Below are 20,357 nucleotides of genomic sequence, written 5' to 3'. Positions count from 1 at the left end.
TCTCACTTCCTTAGTAGCATCTAATTCCTCCTCCTCTTCCTCCTCCTCCTCCTCCTCTTCCTCATCTTCATCTTCCTCCTCCTCCTCTTCGTCTTTTTTTAGCAAACTGCTGGAAATCTGTTAAAACAAAAAATCCAACCCAAGTAAATCAAGTGTTTGTTCTCCTGAAAGAAAAAACAATTCTCTGTTGGTATTTCCAGCCTAAGTACTTACAGGTTTTTTAATTTAGGGGGGTGGGGGGTGGGGTAAATTGTTTATGCCTTAACCCTTCAGTTTCTAGTAACATGCACATTGCCAACAGAAACAGGTATGGCACAGAATATAAATACAGTAATGATTTTTAAAAGCTAAAAAAATCCCCATGGTCCTGAGAACTATTATAGGATAGGAAAAACTATTCATTGATTGAATTAATGTTAAAAATCAACAAGACGTTAAGTCAGTTTTTTTCTGAGCTGGCTGTTAAGACAGCAGGCTGAGATGAGTATTAAGGCACAATCTTACCTCGAAGACATCAAACCTCTTCAGTTAAATGAAAAACTCGACACTATGCTGCTGAAAGCTGTTTTTGAGAATAAATTACACAAACTTTACACTAGAAAAGTCTTGATTCATATATGAACTTCTTTCCCTGCTGATCAGCACTTGCCCTTCAGAATTATACTGTAGTCCTTTTTTGGTTCATCAAATGTTAAAAACAAGTGCCAGCTGCTAAGCTTTCATCTCATCTGACAGATTCTGCCATCTATCCTTTTTTCTAATAAGGGCTCAATCTAATCCCTATTGAAGATAGATTCTTCACAGAAGATGTAACATTTACAATTTAAAGTAGAATATATGGATTTTTTTTTTTCTTTCCCCATGAGAAAAGGAACGTTAAACTCAGAGATAGTTATCCAAGTCATCTGGAATGCTTTTGAAAAATTATTTTAGGTTCAGCAATTCTCTAAGGGCATCTGCAGCTCTAATTTTGGTTATAGTTTCTGAGTTTCTCACATACAGTGATACAACAAAACTTCAGTATTGAAGACAAAACTTGTTTTTTTTTTTGTGTGTGTGTAAACACCCCCCTATTTTAAAAGTCCTTAAATGCTGGTTATTAAATTTGACTTCTGAGATTTCATAATTCATACAGCTATGTATGTAACAAAAGTTTTTTGTGTGTGCATAAAGCAAACTGCAATCATTGTAACTAAAGAAAGCAGAAAAATCCTTAAATCTTGTTGGTGCTCACAAAGTACATAATTTAGTTTGAAGCAAATTCTTGCTTACAAATCTCTGAACATAACAGAAAATGGAGTTAATCATTGGATGAAGCTGGGTTAACTTGAGTCTAAATGCCTAAACCAGCAATCTGTCATTCTGTGAAAGAAGAAAAAGACAATGACACTGATTTGTAATTGGAGATTAAGGAGCGCTGCAGATTGAGCCTGTTAAGGTAGCTTCCTTTCAATGGCTAGACTAATTTCCCAAGTGTTTCCTTGTTATGAGCATCTGAAATTCTTAAGCAGAACTTCAATCCTGTTTCTGAATAAAAGCTCCCTCTTCCCCTTTTTTTGAAATAAGAGGTGCTATTTTGGCTTTAAGGCTTTCTTCTGCTTACTAAAGTACCTCTGACCATGCTGTAATTAAACTAAGTAAATTAAATATTGTCACTGGTGGTGGTGAGGTGGCGGCAAGATGGCTAACCTAAGATCCAAACTGTATCAGAGTAAGGAACGTGAAAAAGGAAACCGGGCAATTTAAATCCGTGTTATTTTGCCATAAAGCTAGAACAATACCAGTACTTGAAAATTTAATTTTTGATTACTTACTGCTGACAAAATAGTTTAAAAAATTTAATGGAATCTGATATTTTGTTGCTCATAAACAATTTTAGGTGAAAATGACTTCTCTAAGTTTACACGTAGGTGATGACTATCCTTGCTTAAGCTGCTGAGCTGCATGTTTCACCGCATGTGCTACTACAGAAAGTGCGGCAATTCTCTCCTCATGTCTTGCACAGCAGGCAGTGTCGCAACACCTGGATGCAAATATTTTCAACCGTGGTTAAATTGATACTTTGCTGTCTTAGAGGGCAGGTGCAGAACAGTTGGCTATATTAAATGCATGTGGATAAAACTCGTGTAATTAAGTTTGATTTAAAATATCTGGAAGAGGTCATTCCCTTCTGCTATAGTTCTGTCTAAAATAGAAGCGTACCAGCCTGAATCAGTAAAACGATAAATTGCCAAATAAAGTGCAAAACGAAGGGCCTTACAAAGCATTGTCGTGAAAACTTAAATAGCCTTTTCAGAACTTGAGTAAAACTAAATACCTGCAATAGTCATGTTTTAAAAAAGACCTGAACCCCTAAAGAGGTTTTCTCATTATGGGGAGCCATCCTACAAAAAAAAAAAAAGCTTTCCTGGTGCATAGATGTTTTTGCTCCCGATTAATGGGTTCCAGAGATTAGAGCCCTGAGTGTAATTCAAGGTACTGATCCTGATGCAACATACTCTTTGCACAATCACAAGGGGCAGCGTAGGGGGCGTGCGGAACAGGATGCCTCCCTCTTCTTTACTGCCCTAGAGTGACTGCATTAGTAGGGTGTTCCACCCCTTTTTCCTGCCATGTGATCCTCCTCTGCAGATAGACTGCAGAGCCCAGTAACTGAAATGTACTGCAGTTTTGCTCTGGGTGTAGATGACTTCCTGTTCTTTAGAGATATTCCAGTGAGAGGTTATGAGAACATTAACATCTGAAGTTAGAGCTAAAAGAGAAGAGTAAGGTAAACTTGCAAGTTGGTCAAAATGGAGTTCCACTCCATCTCTAAGAGAAATCACAATGTACATACATTTTGGGGTTTTTTGTTTGTTTGTTTTTTTAAAGACAGTCCAAAACATAGCTATCTGTGGTACCTCCAAGTAATTACAGATGCTTTTATACCCTTGGTGCAGTTTTACAGCAGTGCAGGAAGTTCTCAAGGAAGATGGCAACAGACTTTTGACAGCTTCTTCTGGTCTTCAAAAAAAGGAATGGGTAAATATTTTCTGAAGTAGCTTAAACATGGAATTTGGTTGTTTGATAGAGAGGACAGACCCCTTATTCAAAGTCAAGGTTGGTCTTCATGCACCGAATCACTGGATTCTTTTTATCTTTTCAGATGGCATGACTCATACTTTCAACAACAGAATAACTCAACTGTAATAATTGATCCTTTCTGTGTTGAGAGCAGGGAAGGGGAAATGGTGCAAATGAAGTCAAGAAAACTTTTAGTATTACAATATCAATGCATGATTCTATCCAAAGAAGAAAAGTGGGATGAGTGCATTTTAAATTTGTTCATCTTTGTCTTTAACTGAAACACTGGTAAGACTCATCTTAGTTACAGGATTAAGGCTGCAATAAATAAAAAAATAATTTAGCCATTTTGCAATGTCTGCAAGTTTACTGTTGCAAACAAGCATCAAAGATTTTTGCAAGGTAGCTGCTTCAAAAGCAGCGGCACTTTCTCCATCTATTTCACTTATTTTTATCATCCTCCTTTTCCTCAGCTGCTCTGAATTTTCAGAGTACAAAAGGAAAGGTCTGTCGGTCATGGGTTCGCTCTGCTGCTAGCGGGTATCGCTAGTCTGAGCTTGGATCTGGTAGAGAATCCACACTCTAGAATCTGGATACTGAGACTAAGAATATGCATGTTATTTAAAGAACGTCACTTCGGTTTCCATTAAGCTCATAGATCTTTTCTCTGCAAGATGCCACAGTTTGTTGATGAAAGAAATAGTATCGCTGGAAATGGTATTTTTCAAAAGGAAACAACGCAGCTTTAAAACCTGATTTTGTCTTTTCCTCAAATAAAAATGATACTTAGAAGCTGCATTATTAAAAGCTTAATATGATCTTTATGATCTTGGAAGTCTCTTTACCTTTGTAACTGTCCTGAACTGAGTAAACATAGTGGATACATGTACATTATCTAAGGTTCTACTTAAGACATTCTTTTAATACAGTGATCTAGCATTTAATTTTTCTTTCTTACCTGTACTGTCCTCAATGAAGATTTTAAGGAGCCAGTTCTTTGCAGGGGGGACTTTGAATTTGCGCGAACGATGTCTAAGCGTGACTGATAGTCTGGTGGATAAAGTGAGCTCCGAAAAACCTGTTCAAATGAAGAAAGCTGTGACTTGGGTGCCATGATACAGCTTGCAAGCTACCAATCAGCAAGACTGAAGCTAACAAAAATGCAGCATTGGACAATTAAACCTGCTAGAGAGGTATGCATCAGCTGTAGTTTGGATTGATCACTTTTAGCTGAAACAACATCCTTGCTCAATCTGAGACATACCAACACATTTACGTGGTCAAAGTAAACATTCTTCAGATATCTGAGGGGATTTGCAAGCAGAAAACTGCAATGGTTTCCCACCAACATATGTGGCTGAGTTTCAGGCGAGCCCCAGCGATGCCCTTCAGGCTCTCCATTTCTCGGGGAGAGGAAATCTTAGCCCGTTCACAAGTAAATCCTTGCTGCCAGTCACAGCTACATCAGAGAGATTTTACCTGAAATGTTCAGGAGATATGCAGCTCAAGAAAAATTTGGGAAAACCCTTATAATAGAGGGGAGACTATAATATCCATTATATTTGCAAGTACCTTCCAATAGCCAAAAAGAGTAAATTATTAGACTAACAGCCTGATACTAAAAATAATAAAGCTATTCATGCAAGACTCTATTAATAAAGTCAAGGAAGATGTTAGAATTATGGTCAGTCAATATTTTTATGCAAAGTAAATATTGTCCAATTAAGAGAAAATTTAAAAAGAGATTAGAAATTTGGTTGTGAAAGATAAAGTAGTGGCTGAAAGGATGTTTTTAATTGGTGCCACATGATATTTTAATTGTGAAACCAGAATAGTACAAAATTTCCATGGCATAGTTTAAAGAAGTAAAAATACCAAATAGTTTCAAATGTGACTGTCACTGAAGAATCATGATTTTGTATGTCTCGCGCTAACTGAATACTGCCATCCTTGGTCCTGAGCTATGTCATGGGAAAAATAAAATTAGTACTGATAAGATTTACAAAACCAAGACCAAAACTGATACAACTTTGTTGACAAACCGAACACATATACACAACATACATTTCAATGACAGTAAGTTTAAAGGCCCAACATCCAGAAAAACTGCAAGAATGAATAAAGGACTGAAAAACATATCTTGGGAAAGAGAGACTATAACTCAAAGAGAACAGACAGGGTGACTTGAAGCTGTAATTGCCACAAGGCACAAAAAACAATTTGGTAGCAAATGTCTCTTAATTCTAGAACAGCCTAATAAAAACCAATGATTGAAAGATGAAAACAAGCAAACAAAACTCGGAATAGAAAGAATAGAGATTTTTAATGAACTAATTAGTCTTTAGAACATCTTATCAGAGCAGTGTAAGATTTTCTCTTACTGTCCATCTTTACAGTGAGATCCACTGCAGAAGTATTCTTTAAGAACTATGATTATCTGAGCTTGGAATGACAGTTCATTTAAGAAAAATCTCTTATCTGTATTTTGTGGGAAATAATAGATTGACCCTGCAGTTCTTTTCTGTTTTTAAAATCTCTGAGTTTATAAACCTGCACGCTCTTGCAGGAGAAGTGTAGAAAAGGGCTCAGTATACATACAAAGTTTGTTCTGGGAACCTGAAACATATGTTGCATTTTCTGTCTGGGACGTGTATAGCCCCAAAGTGTGAAAAATGTTTTTATGTAGTAAGTAAACTGAAAAGCAAATCTTAATCACTCTTACCTCTAGATCTTCGTTTTCATCAATATTTTGGATATTTTGGTAGGCAGCAGTATATATTTCTAAAGCTTTCCCATGGAATAACATTTCAATAGTTATAAATTCAGAAAATATGTTCTAAAAGCAAATGAAAACAAAGGTTTTCTTAATGCAGTAAAGTACATTTCCACTTCAAATACAAGAAATTACCGAATTCTGTACTTGGTATTTATATGATACAAATAACTGCATGATACCTAGTACTTTTAAAGTAGTCAGACCTGAATTTTAGAAATTAAAAATGTATTCTGGCTGGGCTGTCACTTGCGCAGTTGTCATTTCATACTAAATTCTAAGTAAACACTTGAAAAGTGAAGGCTCATTAGGAGTAAATAAAATGTCTAGCTGAAAACTCATTTGATATTCCCTGACATGTATTCACAAGTTGTAGTCAGTGGATTTTTGCTTTATTGATAGCAAGTTTCTTTAAGGGGTTGGGGATAAATTATCTGTAAATTATATATGTATCTATAATTTACAGATACTTCTATATTTTATATAATATTTTATATAATAAAATATTATTTATATACACAAAACCACTTAATGATGACATCTTCAGAACTCACACAGTCTTTTTCATATTACTCTAACATCAAGTACTGGTTGGTTGGTTGGGTTTTTCAGCCATCTTTCATTCTTTCCTATCTAGTCTGTCTTTTTTTTTTTTATTTCCCCCCCAATAAAAAAAGTATCTCACTTCAGCAATTTTATAATTAAATTTGAAATCACATAATGCGAGTGTTTTTCAGTCACTATAGTCTTTGGGACTTAAGCCACCTAATGTTTGAGAGAGAAATGAAAGCTTTGCTTACTTGCACTCACTGAGCATTCAGTGCTTTCTGCATCCGTAAAACTTTTAACTACAGTAACCTACACAAATTTCAGCATGGATAAATATTTTATTATTACTATTTCTGTTAATTTTGCTGTTATTAATCCACATATATCGTTGCACTAACAAATGCAGCTGCCAGTAAAGTAGAACACAGCAACTGTTGGAAGGTGCAGATGCTAAACAATCTGATACAAGAAAATTCTGAATTCAGTAAACTGTAATAATAATGAACTGGGTTTTTTTAATTGCAAAGTTCATGATATTTGGATTATGAAATATTCACGAATACAACAAGATTATGTAGGCTTAAATTAATACTAAATGTTGCTAATCTTGCCAAAGAGTAGCTATAGTAATTTTATTATGCAAGATGAAACACGATGTCATATATTGAAATGTGAGTGCACATACTTTTATGTCCTTTATTTTCTGTTTCTCAAAATTATCAATGGTTTCCTCTAATTGCCGAGTTGTTCGAGTTGCATCCAGTGAAGCCCTCTGCAATTCACTTTCAGCCTAGTAAAGTAACACAAAGGCGAAATTAGTCCTGTATTTGATACAAAGATACTTGCTCCAAATGCCATGAAAACATTTAAGTCTGGGTTTTCAAAATACTACACATCTGTGTTACTGTATTTGTAAATTTTTTTGTAGCTTAACAAACAAATAACAATGCCTTCTAAGCCATTGTGACTTTGATCTGAAACATGAAAAATGACTAGCTGCAGCCAGTTGGGGAAGTCCCACTGCCCTAACCCATTTTCTGTAAAAATCATCTGCTAATTCCACTGAGCCAGCCCTGACACTCCGCTGATGACACAATGGCTGGGTTCAGGGAATTAACCCAGCACAAGGGTTTACCCTTCAGAAAAGTTAAGCTTTTTTTTAAGCTGGTGTAAAGGAGTGCACAGGCCAGAGTGGTGGATGAGTAGTGGAAAAGATCACCCCTTATTTTCAAGTGCAGATCAACCTGCTGCATCTAAAATCTTTTCCAGTGTCGTGCTCAACCTCGTCTTACCAAGTTATTGTAAATTATTTAAACAGACAATAGAGCAACAGCTGGAACTAATGCACTTCTCCTGTATCTCAGTCAGCAGACTAGAGTTAATATAATGTTTGGATCCAAAAGCATTTTAGGTATTTTGTATTTTTAGTATTTTTATATTATTAAAATATTTTATAAAAAACCATCTTCAACAGGGCACTGAGAAGGGGACATGCCAAACAATCCCTAATGTATAAATACACAGGTTTTCTTATTTTGTTACTACAAAAAGCATTTTAGATAGATATTTTAATTAGATATAACTATGAACTGTATAAAAACACACGCTATCATTTAAATAAAGATATCACAGCTATTCTGGTTAAGTAAAGTCTGAGAACTGTGTAGTATTACAAAATAATGATGTAAAGATGTAAGAGCTTGCACTTGAAAGACCGCAAAATTTGTATCTAAACTTACTTTATTTTCCCAAGACAGTATTTACTTACAGGCTCTGTCAGTGTGTATCATCAGGAATCTATTCTGTCCTGGGATATGGAAATAGTATATGGATCAAGTAATTTTATCCTACGATCAAGACATAGGATTCTTCCCATTTATACAACACTGCAACTTAAGAGTTTCCATGTTAAAAAATGGAAATGGACACCATAGGCCCAGTTCCCATGATCTAGTTTTTAATGATATGCACATATGGAAACCTAAGGCGTGCTCTGTCACTGCTTTTTCTTTCATTAAAATCTGGTAACCTTATATTACAAGATTATCAATTTGAAACAATCTCCTTACAAAAACGGCTTAATTGTGTCATAGACACAATTTTGCCATTACTGGGCAAAAAAAATTGGTAATGAACTTTAGTAGTACATAAGGTCACATGGTCATCTCCCTTTCTTGATTTTGCCCAAAACACAGGAAGGAAACATAGTAAGAAAAAAAATTTTGTGTATTCTCTATTATTACAATCAGTCACTCTCTGTAAATGAAGGCAGCTGTTACGCATAAGCAGCCATTACACATCCACAGTATGTTATTTCTATGATAATAAACTATTATCTTCTCGATCCATCCTAAATAGGCGGGCCAGATTTTGTGTGCAGAGGCTTTGGGAAAGGAATTTTGTTTATTGTAGAGTGCAATGTCTAAACTTGCAGAAGCTGCATAGTTTGCACAACAGCAGTTTGATATTTTCTCTTCTGAAACACTCACCTGTGACTGGAAATATTAGTAAAGGAAAAAATGGCAAAATAACAATTAATATTGATAAAAGAATCTGTTTTCACTTCTACTTTTAATATATTGTGCGGTATTTAACCTCAGATATTTCAAAACTTCTGTATAATTGGAGACTGCTATTGTTATGTTCCCTGAAGCTTCCTGCCATAAGACATTACTTACAGTTTGTTGTAGCTTTGCTAGAATTCAAATACCCAGGCAAAAATATTTCTGGATAACTGTTTGTCTTGGACTGAGGGTTTGGTTATTTATTTATTTAAAAAAATAAAATATATACGTCAGACAACCTAGGTAGACTATTTCAGAAAAAAAATATAATCTATTTTGGCATTTTTATATTAAAAAAATCCCACAACAGTAAAGTTTTCTTTTCAAACTACTACCCCCACATTTTATAACATGAACTTGAAATCTGGAAGCGAGTCCAGATCCATTGTTATCTGTGGCCAAAGTTGTTCGCTGCTGAAACATCACAGTTGCTCAAGAGAACCACTGCTGGAGCCAAACAGCTATGCTAACGAACATGGCAAAGCCTCTCTCAGACCTAAAAGCTGACCTGCATACATCCTCAAAAGCAAACGAACATATTCCTACTCCCAATACTTTTTATGCATTTTGTGTTGATCACTTTAAAATCCAAATACGTAGCGTTTGGTTCCTTTCGCCATATGCAAAACCAGACTGTACTGAGATTTAATAAGTCTTCAAGCAAAGTCTTTTAAATACAGAAAACACAGGTGTTATATGAAGGATATTTGAGAGTAGCTTAGCAAAGAGAGGAGAAACAAGCTAGCTGCCAGCCATATAGCCATGAAATCAACTGGGAGTTAGCACAAGAGGGAGAAAAATGGGACCAGTCTCCCTTTGGGGAGAATAGTGTACTGTCATCATTTACTCGCGTAATTGTAATGGAAGAGAACTCTGCATCACAGCTCAAGTCCCAACCCTATGGCTGACATTTTTGTGTCTTTATTACACAAGGAAGTCTAATTAGTCATCACTTGATTTAACCAATATGGTTAATATTAAATGGGAATTCTTTAGCAGAGACCAAAATAAAACACAATTCTCCTGAGTGGCATTTGACCATCACAATCATTTTCTCTCTTTCTGCAATCCCATGCGCCAGTCACTAGAAAGATCCTAATTTCTGAAATAAAGTTGATGAAATCTTATAAAGAATAGGACTGCTTCACTCCTGAGTCCAACGCTGAAGTGTAAGAAAAAATAAGCAGCCCATCATCATGAACTTAAATGCAGTATCATAATACATGGGCATAAAGGGACTGAAGTAGAATTGCCTTGATCACCTTTATTTTGGCATTTCCTAGATTCTAATTGCTTCAGAATTTGAAACTTCAATAAGAGTTTAATAGAAATTCTGTGGAGGCTTAATTTTTCTCTCTGTGATACAAAATAGTAAACTGGGGAGGGTCACTGATCTTTCAAAAGAAGAATAGTCTGGTTGAGTATTCTCCTAGCAGAAGAACAACTTTCCTTTCACACTTGACCTCACAGCTGGAGGAAACCCATATCCCACCTAAAGAGCATTCTTCTCTTATTACTTTCTAAACGCAATAGTTTAATTCCCAAGAAATTCTTATAGCCACTAGAAATACAGGATACAATAATGTGTCGATCCGATGGATTCCGCTGACGTGTCTTTTCCAGTTGAGATAATTGCTTGGCTTCTCGGTTCTTTGCCGTTAAAGTTGCTTTAAGATCATCCTGAAAAGAAAATGTTTTACACATGTTTGAAATAGATCTAGGATAACAGATTTAGGATAATACAAAACATACTTTTCTTCATACATGCACTGCCTAGAAAACATGAAGAGAACTGCTTTAAACAAAACCATGTTTTACTGATCTTATCCTGTTAAATGATCCCCTGAAAGAGAAGTCAACGGGGACCAAGAGAGTTTAGCACCTTGCACAACTCTGTAGCACACACTGTAATTTAAAATGTGGGGAAAAAAGATATTTACAGCTTTTCATGAAAAGTACAGTAGATCGTCAAAAGCTGACATCCTCAAAGCAGTAAGAAAACAAGCCCATTCCAGGCTTAGCAATGGAATAAAGGCGGGATTTGAACTAAAAAGTGGCATCAAATAAATAGGTAAGAGAAAACCCAAAACAGGCAGCAGTTAAGTACCAATCGGAGGTTATGAAGAACTGCTACACAGATCTTAAGGTGCCACAGAAAATCCATGGCTGAGAGGATTAAACTGCATATTTACATATGCAGTTAGTGTGTAAATACATTTGGAACAAAATACATCCTTGTAATGATGTAGCTGGAGAAGATGAAGTTTATTGATATAGAAAAGGCAGAAACTGTTGATAAATATTTTTGCTCCTCATTTACAAAGGAGAAGCAGGATGTACTTCTAGGAAGATCTGTGACAATTTAAGAACACACCACTCTCAAATTCTCGTTCATGCTATAAAACTGTGGTTTGCAAAGAGCTTGGCATAGATGGAATCTAAAATTGTCAGTCAGATATTTATCACGCCATTAACCCTCGTATGGGAAATGACATTAATTTTGATGGCTCTAATTTAAAGCAGCAGTACCTTAGAACAAGCAGAAATACAGCCCAAAGGAATCAGTCTAACAAAATCCGGGGCAGGAGTTTGCAATGCAATTCAAACCATCATTTCTTCTAAAAAGGCCAGTTCCCATTTATCTACCACTCCAGAAAAGAGTGGATTTAAGCTATTAAAAACTATAATCTTGGGAAGCTGTCTGTGCTCCTTCCCTCAATTTCAGAATTTTAACATGGTTGTAGGTCTCCTTCACCCAAAAAGACATGCAACCAGGAACATGTCTCTTTCAAAGTTCTGTGATCCTGTGACCAGATCACTAGTCAATGATAAGCACAAGCATGCCAAGGTTCAAAGTGCTGTGTCTTCAATAACAAGTCTGTACATGAGGTGAGGGTCAAAACACGCACTTTCTTCCTTGTTTCTGTCCTTACTGTCTGTATGTCCTTGTGTCACTGGCATTTTGCTTTGTCTTCAGGGACACAGGGCTGGTTTCTGATCATAAAAACTGCATTTTTAGCCCATTAAAACTAATTCTGCTGCTTGTTCTTTCAAAAGGGAATTTACACCACCTTTAAGGCCATCTGAAAGACTGCTGGAAGGTGCTTTGTCCTTTATGAAAACCATGCAGCTGCAAGAAAAGCAACAGTAGAAAAAGCTATTTTAATGCTTTACATTTTCTATTTTAAATTAAAGGTAGAGAAAGAGAAGAGAAAAACGTATTTATTTTTGCCATAGAACACCGCAGTCTTGTATCTAATAGTCACAGCTGCATGTTTAGTGTTATTTAATGACTGGGCCCTGTCAACAGCACTGACTTTCTAGGCCCATTTAAAACAGTCAAGCAGATTTAACACTGCGGCTGACAGGGTTCTGACTTTCATGCAAAGTATACTTGAGAACGCTAAAGAAACCACTAGAGTTACCATTATAAAATTCAGTATTTTTTTTCTAGCACATAGTGACTTTGGAAACACCTACAGGGACTGCACTGTTCCCCTCTCTACCTCTGTTCCCTATGGCAACAACAGCCATCATACTTCCCTGTGCTAGACGAAACCTGACAAACATTTGGTGCTACTGTAGCTATAGTGGTGGAGCTATATACAAATTCTGAATGTACAAAGATAGGTCACAGTTACATACATATTTTGTCTAGGACGTTGAAAAACTGAAAATGGTGCCAAAAAAACCATTAATATATATATGCAAAAACTGGGGAAAATGCCATTATGGTGAAAGAACTAAGGTCTACATTTTTAGTTAGCTGAAAAGAATGAAAAATTGTTTTACTAGCATCTAAATACCTTCATCCAGAAAGAAAATAGAGCATCACCGAGCTCTTTAATCTCAGTGGAACATGTAACAAGAACCAAACATTAGGTGAAGTCTTTCATTTAAAACAAAACGCCACAAACATCAACTAACCACTAACTGCCACAAACAGTCCTACATTCCCCTTCAACGTCTTCAGACCAAGATTTGATGTGTTTTTGGAAAACATGCTTTAATTACACCCAAGGAGAAATGGGATGGAACGTAATAGCCAGTGAGATAAATGACAGATGCAGAGAATATAAAATTATTCACAGTCCCTCTGGCTTTAAATTATGAATTCAAGTCACACGTAAGAACTCTGGTCAGCCATCTAATTTCAAACTATACAGAAGTACAGCTACAGTCCATCCACCAGGCAACAAGCTGGCGGATCCTCATCACTGTACTGTTACCTGCTGTAGTCACTGAAGTTATTAAAGCAAATCAGTCCTTTCTTCTGCAGGTGGATCAACTTGGTTTTATGATGTCCTGTTTTATATGAAGAAAAGGAACCAGGAACAGAGTTGCCAAAAAGCAGAAAAGTGAAGATTGATATATAGAACAATGAAACAGAAAGAAATGCTAAAATCTTACTGAAGCTGCATTCCATCACAAGAATATTACAGTAGGTTCCACTGAAGCTGCCAAATGCCATCCCAGAGAGCTACTGGGACAGGACATGTGAATGAAACAATCTAATTGCACTAGTAGTTAAATGACACTCTATTCTGATTGACCTGGGCCTCTTTAAAGCATTTAGCATCACAGGACATTGATGTCTCACCTGACAGAAATTGCAACAGTTCTTTTTAGGTACAGCACAAAAATAGTTTGTGTACATCCTGGAGCAGGTCCAGTAAGTAGCAGTGAGAACATCCCCTTTATAGCAAGTGCTATAATGACATATTCCGCCTGGTTTTACTTAATCAGCTAACGTAGTTATAGGTACAGTAGTCTTACACCTAGCACCCTGTGTTAACTTCACATGAGTGACAAAACTTCCTTTTTCACTAAAAATGTCCCAGTGTCTAGAAATGATAACTATAGACCAGACAGCTGAAGTTGTAACCAAGATTTACATTAATGGTGGTGTGTGTGTCATTTAATGGCCTACATCTTTAGTGAAGTCTCTCTTAGTTCAAAGATATGTTGATAAAATAGTTAATCTCATCTACAGTTTAAGAATGCTCTTGTACTCCTCACTGTAACTAAGATAAACATTATGCAATGCTTTCTGGCACTATGAATGGCAAAGACAACAGAAAATGCCATTCTCTATGGCAAGGGATGACCTGGCTTCAGTTGCTTCTGTCCTCAGCATTTACTGAGGACATTTACATATCTCCAATGCTTCAGAAACCCCAAGCATTCCTGCAGCATTCTCTGTGTCTCCTCAGAAATGCGATTGCCACGAACACAGGAAACTTGTCTTCCACCCTCAACATTTATATCCTATAGAATACACTAGGTCAGATCTAGGTCTCACAAACTGGGTTTCAGAACAACTATTAAAATACCGAATTCTAGGAGACAGGTTCTATAGGCTACAACTCTGATAAGGACTACCGCATGTAGTACTACTCAAGTGCAGGATGCATTTCCTTCATGATTGTTTCTCTAACCACCAATTGAGATAGCTATGCAGTAAATTCTGAACCCTGTACTCGCTTCTTCACCATATTGAAAAGATACAAGAACAAAAACATCTGAAAAATGCTTGTTTGAGGGGCAATGCCACAATGTACTCAAATTAACCCCGATGAACATCTGGTAAGATTTCTGTATTATAAAATACCATCAAATATTGATCATTTTACCTTCTGATTTATACAGATTATGATACAGATATACACATCAAATACAGATTTGAGTTTACAGGATGAAGGTAACCTCTATAACGTATACGAGTATTACGAAGAACTGCTTTCATTCTATAAACTAATACCTGCTTACTAAAGTTTACTTGCTCAAGCTATCCCTCCTGGAGGAAAGAAATTACAGATACTTTGTGAGAATATTTCAAAACCCTATATACACTGTTTCCAGAATATAGCGAATGAAGAGACCTCAGGTTTTTGTGTATCTTCAGGTCATCCCGATGACTTTGCAGGACAGAGAGGAATTCAGGCCACTACCTATTTATCAGTTTCAAAAAGTGTCTTCTACATTATGAGCTTCAATGTAGAATGCAATTCTAAGTTAGAAAAGCTGTTAAAGGCAGAATATAGATGAGCCAAAAGCATTACAAATAATTCACCTTTTGGAACTCTGAACAACAACAGCAATAATAATAACTATTATTATTAAATAAAAATAATTACATTATTAAAGAAAAACGTCCTCAATTTGCACTATCCAGGAAGTTTCACACTATCCACAATGCTTTTTTTTAGCATTTGCTTGTGCTCCAAGAGTCTGAATATCCTTCTCTTCACATCAAAGCCTTTTCCTCCAACATATATACAGCTTCAATTCAGATATATTACTATATAATTTAGTTGGACCAATTACTGCAGTCAGAAAAATCAGAACCACACCCCCCTGCAAATTAGTTTTCAACTGAGTGGCCAGAACACCAAAATGTACCTTGTAAGAAAACAGACATTTAACCTACCCTTTTAAGTTTCACTATGGTCCCATAACTTTTCAGAGGTTCAACAACCTTGGCTTCAAGCCTGTCAACCTATAAAAGAAATCACAAGGTCACTAAAATCATCTGCATCTATGGTGTGCAGAAACAGAAAACAATTCATTTACTAGTGACTCATCTTATTAGGCATTTAGTCCATATATGCTGAAAATATAGTGGGAGGGAGGTTTTAAAAATATTGCAAGAACCAGAATCAATTAAATTAACCAGTAAGTCATTTGTATTTCAAGAAGCTCAAGCTGATTTCTAGTGGAACGCCTTTTTTTTCAATGGCAACATATATAAGGATAAATAAAACACGGAGATTCTAACAACTGAGTACTAAATACATCAAATACTGCATCTTGAATATCTGTAGCTTTCTATCTAAAGTTAAAGATCAATGTATTTGCTCTATACTTTTTGATAGATTATGGAGTAAACCGTCTTTGCTATGGACTAAATCATCTTTGCTATCAAACACACTGTATGAAATACAATGCTTCTGTTCTTAAAAAAGAATGGAAGCAGCATAATAGGTACTGAAAATATTAAAAATACCAATAACAGGTTGTGTAAAATGCATGAATGCTCTCACAGATGAGTACATCTGAATTATTATTTCAGTTCTGCTAGTTAGAAAAACAGCTACATATGGTCAGACAGGCAATAGGATAAGACCTGCCTGCTTGTCAAAATTGACAATACTGCCCAAGTGGCCCTGGCATAAGCTGCTCATGACTTTGGACCATCTGGCCTGTCACTGTTACGTCCACATTAGGACAAGGTGCATACCTCTACTGGGAAGGGACAGACATTACACTCCCCTCTGAACTGGAAGTCACCAGCCAGCCAAAATCTATGCCAACTGAGCAAACATTTCTCCTTGACTACAATCTACCAGGGCACTGTCAAACAATTTCACTTAAACTACCAATAGAATGGAATGGAATAGGGCAGTAAGGGTCTAAATGAAACATATGATGTAGACATACCAAATAACCTGCCCGTCTTCCTTGCTTACCATTCCACATGTTGTGAAAGTACCTCACACCTCAGCATTTATATATCTAGCATTGCAGCTGAAGACCAGAAATCGATAACTCTTATAAGCTATTTTTCTCTTGCCCACATTGTCAATACATATGAAAACTGTTAACCTAATGCCCAAAAGAAACAAGGCTGAGATTAGTATGAGCAAATGAGTACTTGATTTAAAGGCTAGAAGCTTCTCTTTTCCTTTGCTTATTCTGCCTTGTCTCCTTCAAAGGGCAATGGTGGCTTGGGGACAGGCATGGTAGGAGGATGTTGGTCAAATGCCATTTTTTAAAAATACACTTAGAAATCGAAAGATGACAACTCAAGTTGTTAGATAGGTACCTTGGAATTACAGATTCATAGTTTAAAGGTGAAAATGGACTGAGAGATCATGCAGTCTGACTTCACATGCATCTTTGGCCATAACATAAATTTGCCCTATTAACAGAGGGATAAGTTGCTGTTACACCAATTGAAACATAAGGACCTACATGTGGCTCAGCTGGAGCCACATGCATAAGAGCTTATGGAAAAAAATAAAAATCACACTATCCACACCCCTGGATTTCTTATTACTTGTTAAAAATCTGACCCTAAATACATTGTTAAAGATCCATGCATATTTCTTGGTTTTCGCACCCTCTACTTAGACTAGATACCTCATAGATTAACTACTTTTAAAAGGTTTTCTTTTTCTACTTCGCTAATATAGAAAGACTTGCGATGCTTCTTTTTTTTTTAAAAGAAAAAAGGTCCTATCTGAAAATATCAAGAATGTCAACTACCTTCATCTCTTTTTTAAATTATAATGGTTCTTAGCTTTTCAAAACTGTAAGTGGGAATTTTCTATACACTACTGAAAGAACAGATATGTACTCCAAAACCAGGTTGAGTACAAGTGAATTAATTCATTTTTTCTTCAATCTCAGCATTTGAAATTCTGGATCATAAGTTACAGTTTGACTGGCCCCGCACATAGATGTGTAAGCGGCATAAACACCGTTCTTTACACTCTCAACTTATCTAGCAGAAACGCGACTGTATTGTCACACATGTTCCAAATCAAGTTTGTACTTCTCATGTTGAACTACAGACTTATGAAATCTACAGTGGTCCCCAACAGCACCTCAGAGGGGCTGTCAGTGCCCAGTGAAGGATTCCGGTTAGTATCCTCTTCCATACTACTTCCGATAGCAGACTCAGCAAAAGGGAAATGACTGATTTTACCTCAGCTACCTTGAGACAACTCAAGTCACAAAACTAAAAGAACACTTTATTAACCATAAATCATAATCCAAAGTCTAAGACCAATAAAAGATTTGCTCTGTCTCCAATTCTGTGAGTGCTCATATGGATAGTTTCACTGACTTCAACAGGACTAATCACAGGCAGTTTTCACTAAAGTTATTAGCAGAGTAAATGATAAATGCTTTGGCAGCCTGTCCTGCTCTGCCACTAATATATTTAAAAGTGGTTTCTCCCATGTTTCTGTCATGACTGCAGAATATATCTTTCCCCTTTTAATCACAGATAAGTAACTGAAAAGTTCAGATGGCAAACACAACATGTACAGCTTTAATTTTGTACCTCTGCCTGGCGATAATCCTGAAGTCTGGAAAATTCATCTGCAAAGTTTTTCAGTCCAACTTTTAAGTTTGGTGTCTCTGTGGCTGCATATGCATATATTTCATTTACTAGAAGATCTGCTTTGTCTCGTAGTCTGGCAGTTTTACGTACATATCCAGCAAATATTTGGCACAATTCACCAAAATGTTTTTCCACATTTGAAACAGCATCTTGTATTTGTCTAGTCTGATTGTCCCTAGATACCAAAGAAAAATAAGTGAAAAATAAGAAGGGGACGAATGTTTACAACACATACAGAAGAAAAACTATTATACTATTAATAATTTGTGCATGATTTGGACATTTAATTTCAGTGCAAAACAGAAATCTATTCTTAAAAAGATAATATTATAACAACTGATTCATATGTGCTTATTTATGAATGAAAAACAGAGAAACAAAAAAAGCAGGATTTATACTTAAAGATCCAATAGAAGAAAACCCAAATCACAAAAATCAGCTCAGAAGTTTTCTTCCTGCGGTTAAGCAAAAGCTCACTATTATTGTTGGTATTAATTACTAACATAGTGGTGACACTGGCAGGTCTCAAACAAGACTGGGTCACGCAGCTTCCTCCAAGAGTCTACAATCTAAACAAAGTCAATGGTTGGAGAAATTAGGCAGCACAGGGCAAATCTGTAAAGGTATTAAATGTTCTTTAAATTGTGAACAGGTACCAACCAAACCGCTCCTGTTCAGCACTACAGTGGATAAATATCCCTGTAAATTAGAGAAGAAAAGTGAATGGACACAAGTACAGAGGGGAAACTCTAAAAACATAAAGGACATTCATCACACCAACAAGTTATTTTCTTTTTAATTATAATACTTGAATTCAATTTTTTATTTCAACCAAATGCCTGTATGTTTCATTATTAATGATCTAGATAAGTTATTCTGAATTTTTAATTAATATTGATAATTAATTGATATTTTGCTTCCCTGTTCCTACATCATTTGGTAATCTTGCTTTAGTTATGCCTCAGTGATACTATTAAACCAAATCAGTGTCAGTGAATTCATGCCAGTTGTTGTTGATCTCACTGAATCAACTATGGGATAATTTAGCTAACGGTAAGTGCCAGGTAGTGGGTCCTAAGAAGTCTCCATGGTCTACATGAGGTGATTCATGTGAAGTGCTGGAATTCTCAGCAAGAGGATTCACTTGTACCACTGCCATGGTGAGGAACAGAAATGAAAACTTCCTTCATACCCTTAAGCTATCCCAACTCCAAATACCGATGAATATTTAAATATTGACTTAGTATCACAACACATGAAAATCTGAAAAAAATGGGAGAAATGCAATACTTTAAGACTAAACAACAATGCAGTCAATTCAAATGAAGAACACCTTTATTCAGGAACTCTTCAGGAAAAATATTTCAGGACAAAGTTCTGCTATAGGCAAAAACCCAGTTGTGTTGCTTCATGGCAAACAGTCTAGAAGACTGTTCAAAAGACATATTGTTCAAAGAAAGAAAAAAATTCCAAGTACGTTGTTCAGTCCTCCAGGACATGCTTGAGCATAGAACCATTTGAATAGGAAAGGTTTCACCCAGCAAGTGTGAAAGTAACAGTCTCATTATGTACTAATAAAGTTAATCTGATAAAATCTTCAGTAAAAGGTACATCTCCTTTCCTGTTTTATTGGAAGAAAGTGTTCCTCTCCCAGGGAGGAGCCTTAAGCGTGTCTCCTCACTCGCGCTACAATTTTGATCTCACAGTACTCCCATGCAAATAATAATTTTGGGACATGAACACTACATTTCCTTAGATGGGGGTGTGAAAAGTTTGGGGTTTTTTTCTCCCCCTCCTAATTATTTGTGACTGCTTAGAGGCGGCCACAAAATTACCAGCGAAGAGGCCCGATTAAATCGGCAAGTCTTCACTCCATCTCTGCGCGGCACACTAAGCCTAGAAAAGTTTCGCGGCCTTCACCTGAGGAAAACGGGGTTGGATCCCCTACCCCCAGGGAGGTTAGCTGCTGTAGGAGGGACTGGGCCTCGCATCGCCCCCCGAACCCCCCGCACCCCCTAGGTACCCTGACTGCAACAGGGCCGCCTCCTCCTCCCCTGTCCAGCCAGGCCATGCGACGCGGCCAGCCCCCCCCCGCCCCCCAGGACCAGCCTCCCGGGGGACGGGCAGCGACCCGCAACAGGCGGTGGCGGCACTGCGGGGCCTCCCCCGCCCCGTTACCTGGCGTCCAGCCCGCGGCCCAGCAGCATCATGGCGGCAGCGGCGGCGGCGGCGGCTCGGCGGGAAGGAGGGCGGTGCTCCGCGTGCGCTCGGTTTCCAT

At 36.9% G+C, this 20,357-nt stretch overlaps 1 protein-coding gene across 1 annotated transcript in view; it reads right to left on the bottom strand.

Annotated features, from left to right (window-relative positions):
- CIBAR1 (CBY1 interacting BAR domain containing 1) overlaps positions 1–20,357 on the bottom strand; it is a 23,630-nt gene extending 3,273 nt beyond the window's left edge. Inside the window, 10 exon segments of the mRNA XM_063327192.1 lie at positions 7–117; positions 4,022–4,141; positions 5,786–5,899; positions 7,071–7,175; positions 8,875–8,880; positions 10,528–10,629; positions 15,380–15,448; positions 18,020–18,254; positions 20,258–20,328; positions 20,331–20,357. Coding sequence (XP_063183262.1) covers positions 7–117; positions 4,022–4,141; positions 5,786–5,899; positions 7,071–7,175; positions 8,875–8,880; positions 10,528–10,629; positions 15,380–15,448; positions 18,020–18,254; positions 20,258–20,328; positions 20,331–20,357 — 960 coding nt within the window.

Source organism: Chroicocephalus ridibundus, chromosome 2 (assembly GCF_963924245.1).
Source record: "Chroicocephalus ridibundus chromosome 2, bChrRid1.1, whole genome shotgun sequence".
NCBI lineage: Eukaryota > Metazoa > Chordata > Aves > Charadriiformes > Laridae > Chroicocephalus > Chroicocephalus ridibundus.
Note: the sequence above shows the minus strand (reverse complement) of the source record. Positions and strands in the feature narration are given on the sequence as shown.